This window comes from Schistocerca cancellata, chromosome 1 (assembly GCF_023864275.1).
Source record: "Schistocerca cancellata isolate TAMUIC-IGC-003103 chromosome 1, iqSchCanc2.1, whole genome shotgun sequence".
NCBI lineage: Eukaryota > Metazoa > Arthropoda > Insecta > Orthoptera > Acrididae > Schistocerca > Schistocerca cancellata.
In genome coordinates this window covers 156,306,306-156,323,419 of record NC_064626.1, presented here as the reverse complement: position 1 = coordinate 156,323,419, position 17,114 = coordinate 156,306,306, and the positions used below count along the sequence as shown (strand labels likewise).

At 38.9% G+C, this 17,114-nt stretch overlaps 1 protein-coding gene across 2 annotated transcripts in view; it reads left to right on the top strand.

Annotated features, from left to right (window-relative positions):
- LOC126167518 (mediator of RNA polymerase II transcription subunit 13) overlaps positions 1 to 17,114 on the top strand; it is a 211,199-nt gene that overhangs the window by 168,539 nt on the left and 25,546 nt on the right. For both annotated transcript variants that reach the window (XM_049920483.1, XM_049920482.1), the window contains 3 exons: positions 6,033 to 6,256; positions 8,551 to 8,712; positions 9,184 to 9,382. In XM_049920483.1, the coding sequence (XP_049776440.1) occupies positions 6,033 to 6,256; positions 8,551 to 8,712; positions 9,184 to 9,382 (585 nt within the window). The remainder of the gene's footprint in view (positions 1 to 6,032; positions 6,257 to 8,550; positions 8,713 to 9,183; positions 9,383 to 17,114) is intronic.

Sequence of the window (17,114 nt, the reverse complement as noted above, 5' to 3'; positions counted from 1 at the left end):
TGCCAGATCAAAACAAAACCAGACTGGTACTCAAACCAGGGACATGTGCCTTTGAAGAGCAAGTGCTCTACTGGCTGAGTTATCCAAGCATGACTCTCAATCCATACCTACTGCTGTATTGATAGTCCCACAAGGTATGCAAGAAAACTTCTGTCAAGTTTGGAACTTAGGGGATGAGGTGTTGCTGGAAGTTAAGCTGTGAGAGCAGATCATGAGTTGTGCTTAATAACTCAATCAGTAGTACACTTGTTAGTGAGAGGTAGAGATCCCAGGTTTGAGTCCTGGTGCGGCACACAATTTTGATCTGTCAGGAACACATTCATTGTATTTGATAAATATAAATTTTGTTGGTTGCAACACTTAACTAACTACTACCGACTTTGACAAAACACAGTTACTACAGAGGCATCTCTCAAACTGCTGTTTTATGTTTTGTATGTGAAACTACTATATTGGTACTACATTGGTGAATATATATCTTCATGACTTCAGGTTGTTCATTACACTTCCTGGAAGTAGACTTCATGGAAAATTTGATTTTTTTTGTAAAGAATACATGATTTAAAACAGACAGTTAAAAACTTAGCAAAATTTCCAACATATTTTTATTTTAAGTATTACTAAAATAACCGTAGATAGCAAGCTCTCTAACTACTCACTGTTCATCATCAGGGAGATAATAATATAGATTCACAACATAGCTGTATGGAAAAACACATATCATTTATGAGAAATTGTGTGTTAAATCAGTTTTGAGTTTACTGCTTATCATGTCAGCATGGAGCGACTATTGCAATCCACAAGTTTATGAAGGGAGAAACTTTGCTTCATTTTCATTTTAAGTAATTATTTATTCCTATGAGGATCCAAATCATGTTTTAATCACTTTCAGCATCCAAGCATTTCAGAGACTATGAACCATTCCAAGCAAATTGGAACACCACACTATTGACACAGATATCTTGTATTTACTTTTCAAATGAAGAGCACAAAAGGCACATGGTTTCTTTTCTTTTCTTAAAAAACAATTATTGTTGCTTTGTTCTTAGTTAGCTGGTGACTGCTATTTTCTCCATAGAAGACATCTGTACTTACAGAACTAGTATGCTTCTCCATCGTCATAAGCTATGACATCTTCATTGTGTTCAGTTTCCTTCTTCAAATAAGCGTCACGATCATTAACTATTTTGAAGTTTTGAATTGTTGCTGTCACCCAAGTCTTCATCTGAGACATCCTTGAGAATTTTCGGAGGCACTCTTGAAAACCCACATCTGTCTCGCATAAAAAGTGTTGCATGGGTCATTCCATGTCAGTTCAACCAGGGGCTCCAGCTCATAGTCTCAGATTTGACTGAAATTCAGTACACTAATTCTACCATGTGTGGAACACTCGTGTACAAAGTATTAGTTTCCCCTGCCAGTTAGTTCCAGAATTATGACTTGTGAAAGAAGGTGGCGTGACCCGGAAATTGCAACCCGCATCTGGCAATGTATCTTCAGGTCTTTCAGGTCTTAATAACTTTGGAACTATTCCACACAGTCCAGTGAAATTTTTACAACCCAGTAATGTCCATTTAGAGAACACACTCCATGAATCAAAACACCAACATATTTCTGAGGGAAAATAAAAAATTCCAAAATGTGATTAAAAAATGTAGTACGTTAAAAGGTACATATTGTAGGTGCCCTCTATACAAAATATAATTCACTCAAAAAGGGTATAATTTTTTTGTGGTAAGCTTAATGTGGCCTAAACAGACACAGAACTCATGTCCATATCAGTCACAAAAACTGAGTTACATGCACATGAAAATACAAAAATTTGAAAAATTACCTGAAAAACATGGATTTTCGAAGTGTGGTAGCACAAAAGGAACAAATGATATCCAAACCAAATTTCACACACTGTATAAGTAGACCATAATGATATATATCTCAAAATTTCAGCATGTTATTGCAAGACATTTGTGTACTATGGAAGTTGACAGATGTATTTGGTGATGTGGCCATTGTTCCACAACACAATTTTGTAAAAACATATTGTAAACTGTTCTGCCTCTTCTTATCCTCTCCCACAACTGTTTAATCACTAAGCAACAACATATAGACAGATTAACACAACCTATCATTAATGTTTACTACACCTTAACTGCTTAAAACCAGTCGATTGTGCTTCGAACAGGAGTTCTCCCACACCTTAGCTACTGTACTCTGTACATTAAGTGGCAAATTGTACTGTCATCCTGACACTGTGGTAGGAACTGGAACTGTCATAAGAATATGTTCAAAAGGAATCAAACACCTGTCTGCCAAACGTGGCCAATGAAATGATCTTGCTGGTCCTGCTGGTGCCATGAAGTTCACAAATACATCACCTTCTGCTTCACAGTCCGCTGGAGAGAAGTGATGATAGCTCCTTGTGCCTGCAACAGTTTTAATGTGTTCTAGTCTGCTTTTTAGCAACTCTTCGACTGATTTCACCGCATCGTTCAAAACGTAGAATGATTGTATGCCAGAGATATTTTTCTGTACCCAGGTAAATAATTGAAGAGGTGTTAGAATGTGAGCTTCTGTAGGGTGCTGCAGACTAGCTCGTGATGCCATGCGCTTAATGATAGCACCAATACCATCACATACAGTTTTACCGTGACTTGTCACGAAAAAATTCCAGTCTGTGTGAATCTGAAAATCATGGTAATGCATGCATAAATTTGAGATTTTTACAGTTTTTGTACTGACTAGCTGCCCCATCACTGAAGTATTTTGCGAAATCTATGTGAGGCAGCTTGTTTTTCACATATGCCGTGACAGTGCGAATGTGGGCATGAACTGCAGTGGTATCTTGAATTACACAGTCACTAAAAACGCACAGGTTCATGACAGACACACCAGCTGATTCACCTCTATAATAAATCACAAATGGCTGCAGAGTTGTTTGACTGTTGTTACAATGATATCGTTGGATGGCATCTTGAACTATAAATGCATAATTTTCAGAAAAGTCTAGTATTACTATAATTTCATCTTGTTTCAAATTATCCTTACAAAACTGGAGATAAGCTGATTATGCTGTTGCTGTGAAGCTGTGTGTGGTCAGTTTGTCCGTTTTTTGAAAACACATTTCAGCAAAATCTTCCACTGTACTTTGCTTTGTTTCAAGACTTGTGCGATCCATGTGTGTCCATTGTTTATAAGAAACAAGTTCATCAACATCCATAAGGAGTTCACCATACAGTTTGTTATTCATGTGTTCTGCAAGATTTGCCTTACCAGGACACTTCACACCTGTGTATCATGCACTGGTAGGAACTGATGTCACACACTAGCAGCTTCATTGCACCTTTGTAATCCAGACCAGAATCCTTTATAGCAGCAAACATCAGCTTAGCATTTTGATGGGTCTCACATACACAAACATTAAACATTGTGTGTGCCTCTTGCACTTACAGGCACAACCCATTTTGGCCGAAGATTGAAAAACAATGATAAACCTACTTTGGTATCGGGATACTTTTCCTTGAATTCTACATATAGTTCTGATATGTTGCATAGCAACAGTCGTTTTTGCATCTGTACACGTACATTTCCCATTTTCACCATTACATAGTCTTTTTTTCCAGGCATTATTCGGTTGTAGTCATTATTTTCATAAAACTCCGACACTAGCACTTTTATTTCTGAACTCAATTGCTTACACTGAGCCTGCTGAAGTTGTGGAAGCACTCCATGGGTTGTTTTTATTTTCCTAGCTTGCTTTACCATCTATGTAGAAATGTTGAATTCATTTGCAGTGTAGTCAATAGACCAGCTGGAAGGTGCAAGGGTAAGAATAGCTACTTTTTTCTGGTGTGTGGATATGGCACATTTTTCTTTCAAATCAATCTCAATTTTGTCCATATCAGAGCATTTCTGGCATGAGTTCTGTTCCTTTGGAGCAGATAAGTTCTTGCTCTTCCACCATTAGTGTGTCAGCTATTTTGTGTTTTAATTCCATTTGAGCTTCTTGTAGTTTTCTTCTACTATAGCTGGGCCTGTCTCTTTTTCCCAACTTTGTGTGTCTTCGTGGGAGACAAACCAAGAGCAGTCACTGAAGTATTTAATTGCTCATCCACTGTGGTCGTAGGTGGCTGATACTCTTCATCACTGTCATGTAAATTATCAGAATATTCTTCATTTATTAGCAGTTTAACACACCTGGAACATAACTTTTGTCCTGGTTTAATGTTAAGTCCCATGCCCTGATTGACTTTCAATACTGATTTTATACCAATTTCTCTGAGGCTACACTTCACTGTCTTCTTATGAATCCGAAATGGATCAAAACAACTTCTTTGTAAGAAAGAATACTTATCCAGAAACACTTTCATATGATGATAAGAAACACTAAAGTTTCCTGGAACTGTACTTCTTGTGCTAACAGGAAGTATCTCGGATCTCCATAGCAACAGATCTTGGTCCAATTCATACAGATCATACAGTACAAAGCGAATGCCATATTTTGTTTAATAGGTTGTTTTATGACATTCAGATGCTTGTGCTCTACCAATACTGCAACCTGTTTGAACAAAAGCACCACTAGTACACTCTTCTGCCTCCATACTGACTTCCCACAACAGTACTGACCAGTATAAACTAGAATCTTAAAAACTTGAGTAACCTGTAATTGTTGCTTGTTTCCCTTGTTGTTCCTGCCTAACAGTGACTCATTCTGTCCCTGAAAACTACCATTGTTTAACTTTCTGTTGCCTAGTGGTTCCCAACAATTGCTGCAGCTTTATCTGAAACAAGCTGTCTGCATCATCACTATTACTTGCTAAATCGTGTTAAAAAGCAACTTAACCAGATACATCTCTGTCAACTTTTATTGTACACAAATGCCTTGCAATAACAAGTTGAAATTTTGCTACATATAATATTATGGTCTACTTATGCAGTGTTTCAAATTTGGCTTGGATATCGCTTGTCCCTTTTGTGCTACCACACTTCGAAAATCCATGTTTTTCAGGTAATTTTTCAAATTTTTTTATTTTCATCTGCATGTAACTCTTGTTTGTGTGACTGATATGGGCATGATGAGTTCTGTGTGTGTTTAGGCCACATTAAACTTACCACAAAAAAATTTATACCCTTTTTGAATGAATTATATTTGGCATAGAGGGCACTTACAATATGTACCATTTAACATATTACATTTTTAATCACATTTTGAAATTTTTTATTTTCCCTCAGAAATATGTTGTTGGTGTTTTGATTCATAGAGTGTGTTCTCTAAGTGGATGTTACTGGGTTGTAAAAATAGTTCCAAAGTTATTAAGACCTGAAGTTGGGTCTGAAGATAGATTGCCAGATGCGGGTTGCAATTTCCGGGTCATGCCACCTTCTTTCACAAGTCATAATTCTGGAACTAACTGGCTGGGGAACTTAAAATTATGTACATGAGTGTTCCACACTTGGTAGTATTGGTGTGCTAAATTTCAGCCAAATCTGAGACTATCAGCTGGAACATTTTCTCAAATTGTTTGAATTGACATGGAATGACCCGCATAGGAGCTCCAGCTTCCCCGTTATGGGGAAACTGTAACATAAAAAAAAGCTACTTATCAATATGTACATTTTATGGCTACTGTACCAGATGGCACTTGTGATGAATTTGAGCTGGTATAGATCCTTTTGCACCCAAAAATCGAATTGCGCTTACACTTTGCCACTTTGCAGATGGATGGAGCAGTGGTTTTTTTTTTTTTTTTTTTTTTTTTTTTTTTTTTTTTTTTTTTTTTTTTTTTTAAAAACCCTATTGCTTGCTGGCAACCTGAGTCAGTTAACTACTGAATCAAATCAATGATTCCTGTAACAACATTTACTTTTCTTACACGACTGACATTTTGCTCTTTGCTGATTTTTGGAAATGAATTATCAGAAATTTCGATCATATGTGTTGTTATGTAGAAACATTATTAACAATCCATCATTGCAAATTTCTGTGTTAAATGTGAGTGAATGCTCAATTTAATGTATTTATTGATGTATTTTAGGTACAAATGACCGTTGTGAACCACAACCTATTCCATCGCTCATGGTTGGTTATGACAAAGATTGGCTTTCGCTGTCACCTTATGCCATTCAGTACTGGGAGAAATTATTACTGGAACCATATTCATATGCTAGAGATATAGCATTTGTTGTTGTTGCACCAGACAATGACTTCGTCCTGCAGAAAGTACGGACATTCTTTAAGGAGCTCAGTGCAACTTATGAGGTAAACAGAATTTATTAAATTTCATATATTATGTCCATAGAAAGTTCAGGGCAGGAACTACTAACAAAAATGAGGAAACTGCAGCTCTTTCATCATATATAGAAACATTAACAGCTCAGAAAATTGCAGTGATTGCACTCAGTCACTGTTATTTTTCTGCAACTTTTGGGAAAGGTGGCTTATGAAACAATTTTTGGACTCCCCATTTGCTGTTACTTTGTTTTATTTTCCTGTACAGCAGTTTTTGAGTGTGGGTTATTGCTAATTGTCATTTAGTGTAGCTCGAATGCCTTACAACAGTCTGTCAATTACTGTTGATGCTTCTGAGACTGAAGGATTGGGGTGAAAAATGGGACTTCACTTTCCACTGAGAAAATGTGTTATATTGAAATCATTTCGGTTGTATAAATGTTTAATTTGCCCAAGGTACACTATTGCAAAGGTGTAAAGCCTGAGACTGTTAGACATGCATGTTATGTTTCTGTGACAAGCCTCATTTCTAGCACCTGTACTGCATCTGGTTAGTCATCTTTAATTATTAAACAGTGGCTCTTCAACATTCAATAGCTTCACTCACCCACCAACAGAATGACTGATAAATATTCAGCCAAAAGTATTAAAATCTTTAGAGAAGTGAATGAAACACCTTGTTGATGATCATATTGTAGTAGATAAGAAGATTCTCCTGCATTATTAGTGTAAGCAGCTACTCTGCTTGATTAGTGGCCTATACAGTTCTTAAGGTATTTTCAAGGCATGTACAACAGCTTTTTGTTTTCTAGCATTTGTTCCACTGTATATTAAATATATCCCATGCCGATTCAATGGCGTACACTGGTAGCTCCGAGCAAGGCCAGTTTATAGTTTTCTGTGTTATTTTCGAAGAAAAACAATCCCATATACACATTTCAAGTTAAATTTTATTTATTTTCTTATGCGAAGTGATATGTGGCCCTTGTGGATCACAGACTGGTGAAATGTGACAGTGCACTGAATTCCCCATGTGTTATGATTCATCAGGTGCTCTTTGGGCTGTCCAACAAAAGAACCTGCCCCGAAAGGTTTTCCAGTGCATGGAGGATACCATTGTCTCCTTCCAAAATGAGGGTAGAGAGGTATCACACTGCTGGTTGTTAGGACATGTCCATAAGCCACACTTGATGAGATAGCAGGGTGGCATTTAAAAAGGCTTTAAATGTGCCAACACTTTATATTTAACTATGTTGCAATTGAAGAAAGTATTCATAGGGAGGGGGGGGGGGGGGGGGGGGAGAAAGAAGTTTGGTGTGAAGGACAAGAAACTTTGACTGGTTAAATCAAACATTCAACTGAGTCATTGGGACAAAATGGTAAATTCAAGAAGAGTGGTAATAACTCCCATGTATAAATGAACTTCAAACATCTGATTATTTTATGAAAGAATTAATATGTTAAATGTTTGACATTAATGTTAGTGAGAAAGAGGTGGTTTGAAATTATATGAAAGTTTTGTGGAAGCTGTTAAGTGCTCTCATTCTCATGTATTGGATGGCTGTTGTCTGGGTAATTTGTGTACCGTGTGTTGCACTGCTTCAAAACGTTCATTGTTCTTAACAATATTAATTATCTTACTGTGATAAGTCTTTAAATAAGATTATACGTCTTAATGAGTGTATTACGACAGCCTTTTAAATTTTAAAATTTGGTCATTAATGATATGAAATACGAAAATCTAATTTTTGTTGCTCCTGGAAGCCTGGGACCATATCATGCAACATGTTAGCTATTTGGTAATACAGGTATGTTACAGACCTATGATGTATTGTAATTTCATGCAGAAAAGAAGAGTTGTAGCACTTCTGTTAAATGGAATATGCAGGAAAATCTCTCTCTCTCTCTCTCTCTCTCTCTCTCTCTCTCTCTCTGATATATTAGGGACAAATATTCTGGTACAGTGTTCACAACTATAAACATTAACAACTGATTAATATTATAAGGACTTTAATATCTTGTGACATATTAAAGGAAGTTCCACTCTAAGTGGACAGATTAATTAAAATTGATTCTACATCACTACACCATACGAACATGTTGCCCACAACAACCAAATAATGTGCTCATTGCTGTGCTGAGCCCTTCCTTCAGCCTCTCCATGATGTTACATCTGCTTATTACAGAGCTTTTGTTCAGTGCCCTACTTCAATTTTAACAATGTCTGAACACACATTTAATTGCTTGTTAGATTTTGATAGGGGCTGGGATTCGTATTGTCACACTGTTCTCCAGATTTTAGGCATGTGTCAATGTTCTTTCAGGTATGCAGACTTGGTAGACACTGCCCTATTACAAAACACTGGAAGGATGGTATCCTCCGTGTTGGGAAGAATACAGCTCATACTATGAAGGAACCCGTTGATGAGTGGTTTTCTTTACTTGGTGATACTTCCACAACCAACATGCTCAAACTGTATGCTCAGGTAAGCATTTCATTTCTATGCTGTCATTTTTGCATTGTGTCATTTGGTAATTGTTCATAAAATCCAATAGACATATTATTTGATTCATAAAGAAAACATCCATATACTGTTGCTTCTTTGCCTACAGTCTGTCCTTCATCCACCTCCTTTGCCATAATGCTCCTCCCCCCCCCTGCCCCCCCCCACACTCCGCGCATGTGTGTGTGTGTGTGTGTGTGTGTGTGTGTGTGTGTGTGTGTGTGTGTTTCCCCACACCACTCATCCTACACCTCTGTTTTACATCATATTTTGTAACTTGCCACTTTAATTTTCCTGTCTCCATAACATTAACATAACATTTTCCTTTTCATTTCCTCCTCTTGATAAACATTTCCTTAAATCACTGTCATGTGCATGCTTACAGTCAGAAATTTTGCCAATGTTTTTTGAAAATTCAGTAACCTTTTTCTGATTTTTGGCATCTTTGTACAGGTGTGCCGTCATCATTTAGTTAACCTTTTCACGCAAGTACCTCTTGATAAGACATTACTGGATCCACCAGAAAACGCTCAGTTATCTCGCTCTTGTGTGGAGAGGCCTATGCCTTCCCCTATGCCGCCTCCATCAACTCCAGAGAACAATCAAGGGCAAATTCCAGATAAAGCACCATCCACTCCAAAATCTGACCATGGTAAGAAATAAACAGCATACAGTTAGTTATTGTTTCACATTAATGCATTGTACTTAGCTGAATGATTCTAAATCCTTCCTGTTATTACTTTACAAAATGTAAACTTTGGTACTGGCTGTAGAGAGAACTTAGTTTGGTGACATCAAAGTACATCTGTGTTTTTACAGAGGTGAGTCAGAAAAAAGTTTGCAAACTGGCGTCATGACATCAGCGCCATATGTTCCAGTCTGAAATTTATTTTATTCTTCAGTTTATTCCTCCTGTAAATTTAAAACACATACACCATTGTTCGATAAGGCATTAAAGCCTGGATGGATTTGTTGTGGCAACATTTGCATCCAACAATGACCATTAAAGCTATAACAAATTTATTTCATTCCATAAATTGCTGCAATCTTAAAGATTGATGTGTCCAGGGGTAATGAAACACCTCTAAATGTGGAAACAACGTGGCGTCACCGGATAACCATGACTTTTCTTTTTTGTGATTTCTTTTCCTTGTTCTTCTTTGAATTCCTTTATCCAACTGAACTCAACTTTCCATGCAATGCAGTTCTAAACGTATAAGCGATGAATTTAACTGTGAACATCCACTACTGATGTCCCTTGGCATACGAAAATCGTGCTGTTCTAGTCAGGTACACATGGCACATTTGCCATCTGGCTGCAGATGACTGTGTGTTAGCCACAATACTGATTATCAGCTACCTTCTACATGAAATGTGCTTCCATTTTCTAGATACGTTCTAGTGCATAATTTAAAACAATATGTGCTATTCCAGCTTGTGAGACTTATTTATTGACTCACTCTCGTATAAAGTGGTATTCAGAATGAGCAGTACAGAATTTGATTACAGGAAATGCCGCCATGAACATTTGTCAGGGCATCTTGCCATTACTTATACCAAAAGGAAAATTCACTGGAAAAAAAATGGAGTATGAAATAGTAGACACAAATAAAAGTACAGGAAATCATCCTAACTTTAGGAACTGTTAGTTCATTCCTCAGGGAGAAAAGAGGGTATGTTCAGAAGGTTATAAAGGAGGGGCATGTCATTCAGACTACAGGATGAGAAGGATCCACATGTTGCATGAGTGAGAGGAAACCTCATCCTCACATCAGGTGGCATCCCTCTCACCCTGTGGTCTGTATGACCTGCCCAGCCTTAATTATATTCCCCAACCTATTGCCCTTTCTTCTGTGAAGAAAAAAAGTAACAGTTCCTGAACTAAGACAGTTTGTTATACTATCAGCTGCTAACATTGTTAAGTTTCTTGATCGCCAGACAAAAGAAAGATAGACTACTTACCTAATACGCGACAGAATGTGCACCAAGAAGTGCGAATTATGTAGGCAATGGTATTGCATTATGGTAAATATGCTAATACAGAGTATTTTTTTACACATATGTTAGTGGGTCAATGAATACTTGATTAAGAGAACTCATATGTTACACTGGACAGTGAATGTGCCCAAGTACAATAGGACATCAGATGTTGTCAGTATATGTAAAAGATTTATCAGAAATGATCAGCAGCACTGTAAGATTGTTCGCTGACATCACTGTTGTCTATAAGAAGGTACTGTCATTGAATGATTGTAAGGAAATGCTTACTTGATTTAGCGAAAGACAACTATCCTCAAATGTGGATAAATCGAGGATAATGCTTATAACAGGGAGAGAACCTGGTTGTTTCTGATTACCAGATGAATGGTAAACATCATGAGCATGTCACATTATGTACAAATTAAGAAGTGACGTGAATTGGAAAGATCTCATAAACCAGTGTTAGGTTAGGTGACTGAAGGACTTAAGTTCGTTAGAATGGATCAAGAAAAAAATGCAATGCATATGTAAAATAAAACACATTCAGGATGCTACTGTAATCAGTTCTGGAATATTGTTCAGTGTTTGGAGTACTGATGACATATGCATGACAATAGACATAGAGTGACACACTACTAAAACCAGAATGGCTTCTTGTAGTCCATACGTAAGTGCAGCAGAAATTCTTGGGAAACTTAAATGTGAATCCTTGATGGAAAGATAATATAATTTTCACAAAACTCTGTTGAGTGAGAGTTTTGAGAACCTGTCTTCCAGGAAGACTTGACCATTACGCTACCACCACCATATATATCTCATGTGAGGGAAAGGGAAATGAGAATGAAGACAAGACAGAGTATGGCGGTTGCAGTCAAATATTAACCATCATTTTTCCCTGGCTCAATATGCTAGTGGAATAGGACAGGAAATCGATAATTTTGGTAGAATATGCTCTCTGCCATGCACTGTAAGTGGCTTTCAGAGTATGTGTGTAGATGTAAATAAAACATGAGTATTTACTCTAGAGGAGATAAGGAAGTAGAAAAGAGCTTATTGATGATTTGCTTAACTGTCTTATGAGGTAATTGTTTATTTAATACTATGACCAGTGCCAGAAAATAGCAGTCCTTTGGAAATTAGAGAGATGACCTAGTTTTTGATGATAGTAAATTATAATTAGGAAATTCTTTTGTAAGTTCTTTTTTTAAGTACGGTAAAAGACAAGTGGCAAAGTAGAAGCAGGACGTGGCTGGTAAAATTGTAATAATTGTAATTTTACAATCCAGACACATGCCTTAGAAAATGGGTAATGAAAGGGAGAGAGAGAAGCAAAATACAATATAGTGGGATGAAACCTTGAGAAATAGTATTACAGTGACAAAATAGGACTCAGGGCTTAGGTGATACTAGATATGTCAGGCACATAAAGGAGAAGAGATTACCCAGGAAGGTACACAACATGAAAGGGCAGGGGAAAAAGGCTAAGAGACAGGTGGTTAAAAGGAATGGAGGACAGCGTACAAAAGAAATTATGTATAGTGTGAAATTCAGTCCTTACCTACTGAAAGTTATCTGAATTTATGAGCCAAGAAAACACACACTGCTATAACCCTATAATATGCAGATAAGCACCACGGTACCAGACTGCAGGTGTGTTACATTTTAAATATTCATCTGCGTGGGCTGGCCACTAGAGAGGCCACCTCTGATGGACCTCATGGCTTGTTCACACAGCACAGCACCAGCCACACTGTCTACCGGAGCCCTCCATTTTGTAAGCCCTGTGCTGCAGGCACTCGCCCTTATATTGTGGTCAGACCTACAGTCAGCAACTGCTTGTGTTCGTACCTGTTTTGTTTCCAAGTTTGTGCGTGTGCTCTGAACTGCTGTTCACTTGTATATGGATGAAGAATAAATTTTGGTTAATTATGACAATGCTTTTGTTTGTGTCTTACAGTACGATAAAATTGGAAACGATTGTGGTGTTCCGTCTGTCGGTTCATCTGTCCATGGAGGCAGTGTTTCAATCTCTCCTCAAGCAGCAGCACAGCAGCAGGCTCTTAGGGTTGCTATCAGGAACTTAGTCACCCGCACTGACTAAGCAGACTTCCATGCCATCAGCATACCTGCCACCTTTTTCCCCTTACAATGATGCAGCCAAAGACTGGGAGGCTTACGAGAAGTGACTTTGGCAACACTTCCTCATTTTTGGTGTCACTAACACAAACATGTGTAAGGCATTGATCCTTTCTTGGATTTATCTTCGGGTCTACCAGCTGTTGTACTAGTTACCACTGCTCCAAGAATGTGTGTCACTTCCATTCAACAAAATGTGTAAGTAGTTGTCCAATTATTATCATAAGCACACACATCATTGCACTACATGTAGAGTTCTATCTTTGTCATAAATAGCTCCACCAGCCTACCAGACTCAGCCGCAATTCAGTTTGTTATTGACGCTCTACACGATTCTTGTGCTGATTCTATGGTCCGTGATGCCATCATTTGGTTGGCTCCTGAGTAGGACGTGCGTCAACAGGCACTGCAGTTCGAGAATCTGTCTTTGGCCGAAGTGTGAAATATTCCTCAATCTTTTTGGTAATCTCATCTGCTGGTGATCAGAATGAGGCTTGATGTGACATACCCACAGTGGCTCCTGTTTCTGGTAGTCAGGTGTCGGTAAGTCCAAGTGGACAGCCATATAAACATGATCTCTGTGCTGCACTGGACAGCCATGTGCTAAACAACCGCCACAGCAACGGCAGTGCTTTGTGCTTCCATATTGTCCATAGTGTTTCGTGCAAAATGACAGGGCCATGTGCCCTAAGTACTGGGTGACTTGCAACAACTGTAGGAAAAAAGACATACAGGATCTGTGTGTCGTTCCCAGCCCCTTCCTGCAGTCATAGGCATGGGTGTTAATTGTGTGTCTCCAGTGCTTACGAGTCACAACAAACTGTTTATCAAGTGTGAGTGATGAACAGATTGCTCAGACTATAAACGGATCTGGGTGCAGCCATGACTTGACTGGACTTGCAAACTTGTGTGGAATGAGGATGACTGGTGTTGTCTCTTGTTACTCAACCTGTGGTAAATTACAACAAGCAGCTACTCCAATTTTGGGGCAATTTACAGCTCCCACTATGTATAAATCCGTTTTTTTTTTTTTTTTTTTTTTTTTTTTTTTTTTTTTTTTTTTTTTTTGGGGTGGTTCCATTTCGAATACAATGCACATGGTTTCTGACCATGTTCCCTGCCAGCAGTTAGATTCTGTGTGTTCAGAGTTCTCGTCACTCTTATCAGATATGTTAGGATATGTCACTAATTTTGTGGATCACATTATCCTGAAACCTACTGCACAGCCACCCTTTTTCCCTGCGTGCCCTATTCCAGACTCTTTGTGTTATCAAGTGAAATAAAAAATGGAAAGGCTGATTTCATTCTGTGCCGTACAGCCTATTACATCATAGTGGTCTACCCCGTTCATGATTGTTAAGAAACTGACTATACAGATTCACCCCTCCAACAATTTTAAAGTTTCAGTTAACACTCAATCTGTCATTAACACCTACGCTTTGCCCCCCCTCCCCCGGCAAGTTGTTTGCTAAACTCGCTGGAGGCCAGCTTTTCTACAAAATTGGTTTGTCTTAAGCCTAATTATCAGTTTCATTAAATGTGGACTCTAAACAGCTCCTTGTGGTTAACATGCCCTATGGGTTACAGCAATATCAGCAACTCCAGTTTGGTGTGGCTAGCGTCCCACTGATCTTTCAGTATTTTTTACAATTGACAATGTCCAAGGGGGCGCATCAACTATTTTGACGACATTGTCGTGATGGGTGCATCCATGGAAGAACGTTTACATAACCCACCTTGTTCATAGTCTTATGTACTGCAGCGTTGAAGCGTAACTTGGGCATGTTACACTTTTTTCAGCCATACCTTGTGTATTTGGGGTTTAAGGTTTATCAGTATGATGTTATGCCTTTACATTGTCATGTTGCTGCAGTTACAGTTCTGCATTACCCTACAAATGTCAAAGAACTGTAGCAATTTTTAATTAAAATCACTTACTAGCACAAATTTATTCTGTAACCTGATTGTGCTACAGATGCCTCTTATTGTGGATTCAGTCTCATTCTGGCACATTGATATAAGGATGGTTCTTAAAGTCTGACAGATTAAGCATTAAAAATGCTCAACTCCATTCACTAGTGCTACTCCAATTTGAAAATAAAGTGCTTGCTTTTGTCTATGTCCTCAAAAAGTTTCTTGTGTTCTTGTATGGGTCCCAGTTCGACCTCATTACTGATCACAAGCCCTTGGTTTCTTCTTTAATCCTTCTGCTTTGTTGTCCGACAAAGCAGCACATTGCCTCTGGGATTGGGCCTTGTTTCTGTCTTGCTACAACTATGAAATACATTTTTGGCCTGCCACACAGTGCCGGTGTCGATGTGCTGCACTAGTTTCCGATGGGGTCAGATCATACTATTGATCGGGATGAACTCCTGTGCTTTCACTTAGGCGTTGAGGCACAATACACACTGGAAGGGTTATGAGCTCTTGGATTGCAGCTGTGTCAAGTTGTTCTCCTCGTTCAAGCATCTTTGGCACAACTATTTTGCCCCCATTCACTGCTGGTTGCTATTTGATGATGTTATTCTCTTAGCTAAGGATGTGCTCTCGCCTAGGGTTCTGATACTGGCCACCCTATGGCGATATGTGCTTCAGCTCCTACATCGGAGACATTGGGGAGTATCGCGTACCAAGTTATTGGCCTGTCTCACTCGTATTGGCTTGTCATTGATGGTGACTGTGTACATCTTGTTGCTGCCTGCTCTCAATTTTGTACACAAAAGGAAGCACCACAGGCTCAGTCTCTCCATGCTCCGCAATGCAGTCTGTGGAAACATATCCATGTTGATTTCTTGAGACCCTTCCTAAGTTCTTCCTCGCCATTGGTTGTCGCTGCTTCACATGTTATCCGGCCTCCTTATGTCGCAGCTATGATTCAGGCCTACTCCAAATTTTCTTCTATTGAAGGATTGCGTGATATATTTATGGCAGATAATGATCCACAATTTGTCTCTCAGGTTTTCTAGGATTTTTGCGCCCCTAAAGAAATTTGCTACAAGAGAGTTCATCCGAGATGCTCTATGATCGCCAGCCACGCTTTCTCCTGCATCTGCTTATGCAGATCCGCCGCTGCAGCCTCCTTCCTCAGCATCTGTCCTGGCCTTGTAGGATGTCCCTTCTGCATGGACGGAACTACCCTCCTTGTTGATGTCGCCGCCTCCTGCCTCTCTTCTCTCCTCTGGGGTCCAGCTTCTCATGCCCCGCCCCCTCCAGCACCTGTTGCCGGGCCTTCCCACAAAACTTTACTGCCACCAGCAATTTCGCTGCCAGTGTGGCTGGTGCCTTCACCTTGGCACAGTTCCACCACTTGGAGGAGCTGGATGTCGAGATGCTGCCATCATTGCCTGTGGCATCCGCTACTGTTGCCAGGGATTTTTACACATTCAACCTGATGCCCCATCAGCATAACGCCTATTCTTTATAGTAATTTAATATTTTTTTTTTTGGGGGGGGGGGGGGCTGGGAATAGGGGAGGGGAGAAGGATGTGCTATAAATCTGTGCGTAGAACTTGAATACAAGTCGTGGCACCAAGCAGCTGGTGTGCTACGCTTCGAATATTCAGCCAACAGCATCCATGTGGGCCGGCCATAAGAGACCACCCGCAGTGGGCCAGATGACTTTTGCACACAGGATGTCATTCTCTGTGCTATCTACCAGAGCCCTTGTCTCAGTGCAGCAGGCACTCTCCCTCTATTTTGTTGTTACTGATTCTCAGCAGCTGCATATTATCAGTGCCTGAATTGTTTCTGTGTTTGTGTATGTTTGCAGTTGTAGTTTGCTTGTATATGGAAGAAGAATAAACTTCAGTTCATTGTGGCCATTCAGTTTTGTGTTTTACAGTATGATAGAAGAATTTAAGGCAGTAACTAAATAAATAATTAATATTATCCTTGCTTGTATGTACAATTTGTTTATGACCCGGAGTAACTTACTTTGAATATTGCAAACAGTTAAATTTATGATCACTATCCATGTAACGCATCCATTTCAGAGCTATGTAGCTTCCGGACTTAGTTCTTTGAAGGATGAAACTGAAATTAGGTACTGTTGGACTGCAAACATGTAAGATTTATCACTACCTGTCAATGAAACAGAAAAATATGACTGCACATGAGATGATATATAGATCATAAAAAGAAAATAGTGGCACAAATACTGCTTGCAAAACTTCCTATAAAGACAACTGCACATGCTCATTTTGAATTTTTATAGTAAGTTGACAGGCATTTGAGGCAAATTTACTTGGTTAATGTGATATTGTTCCGTA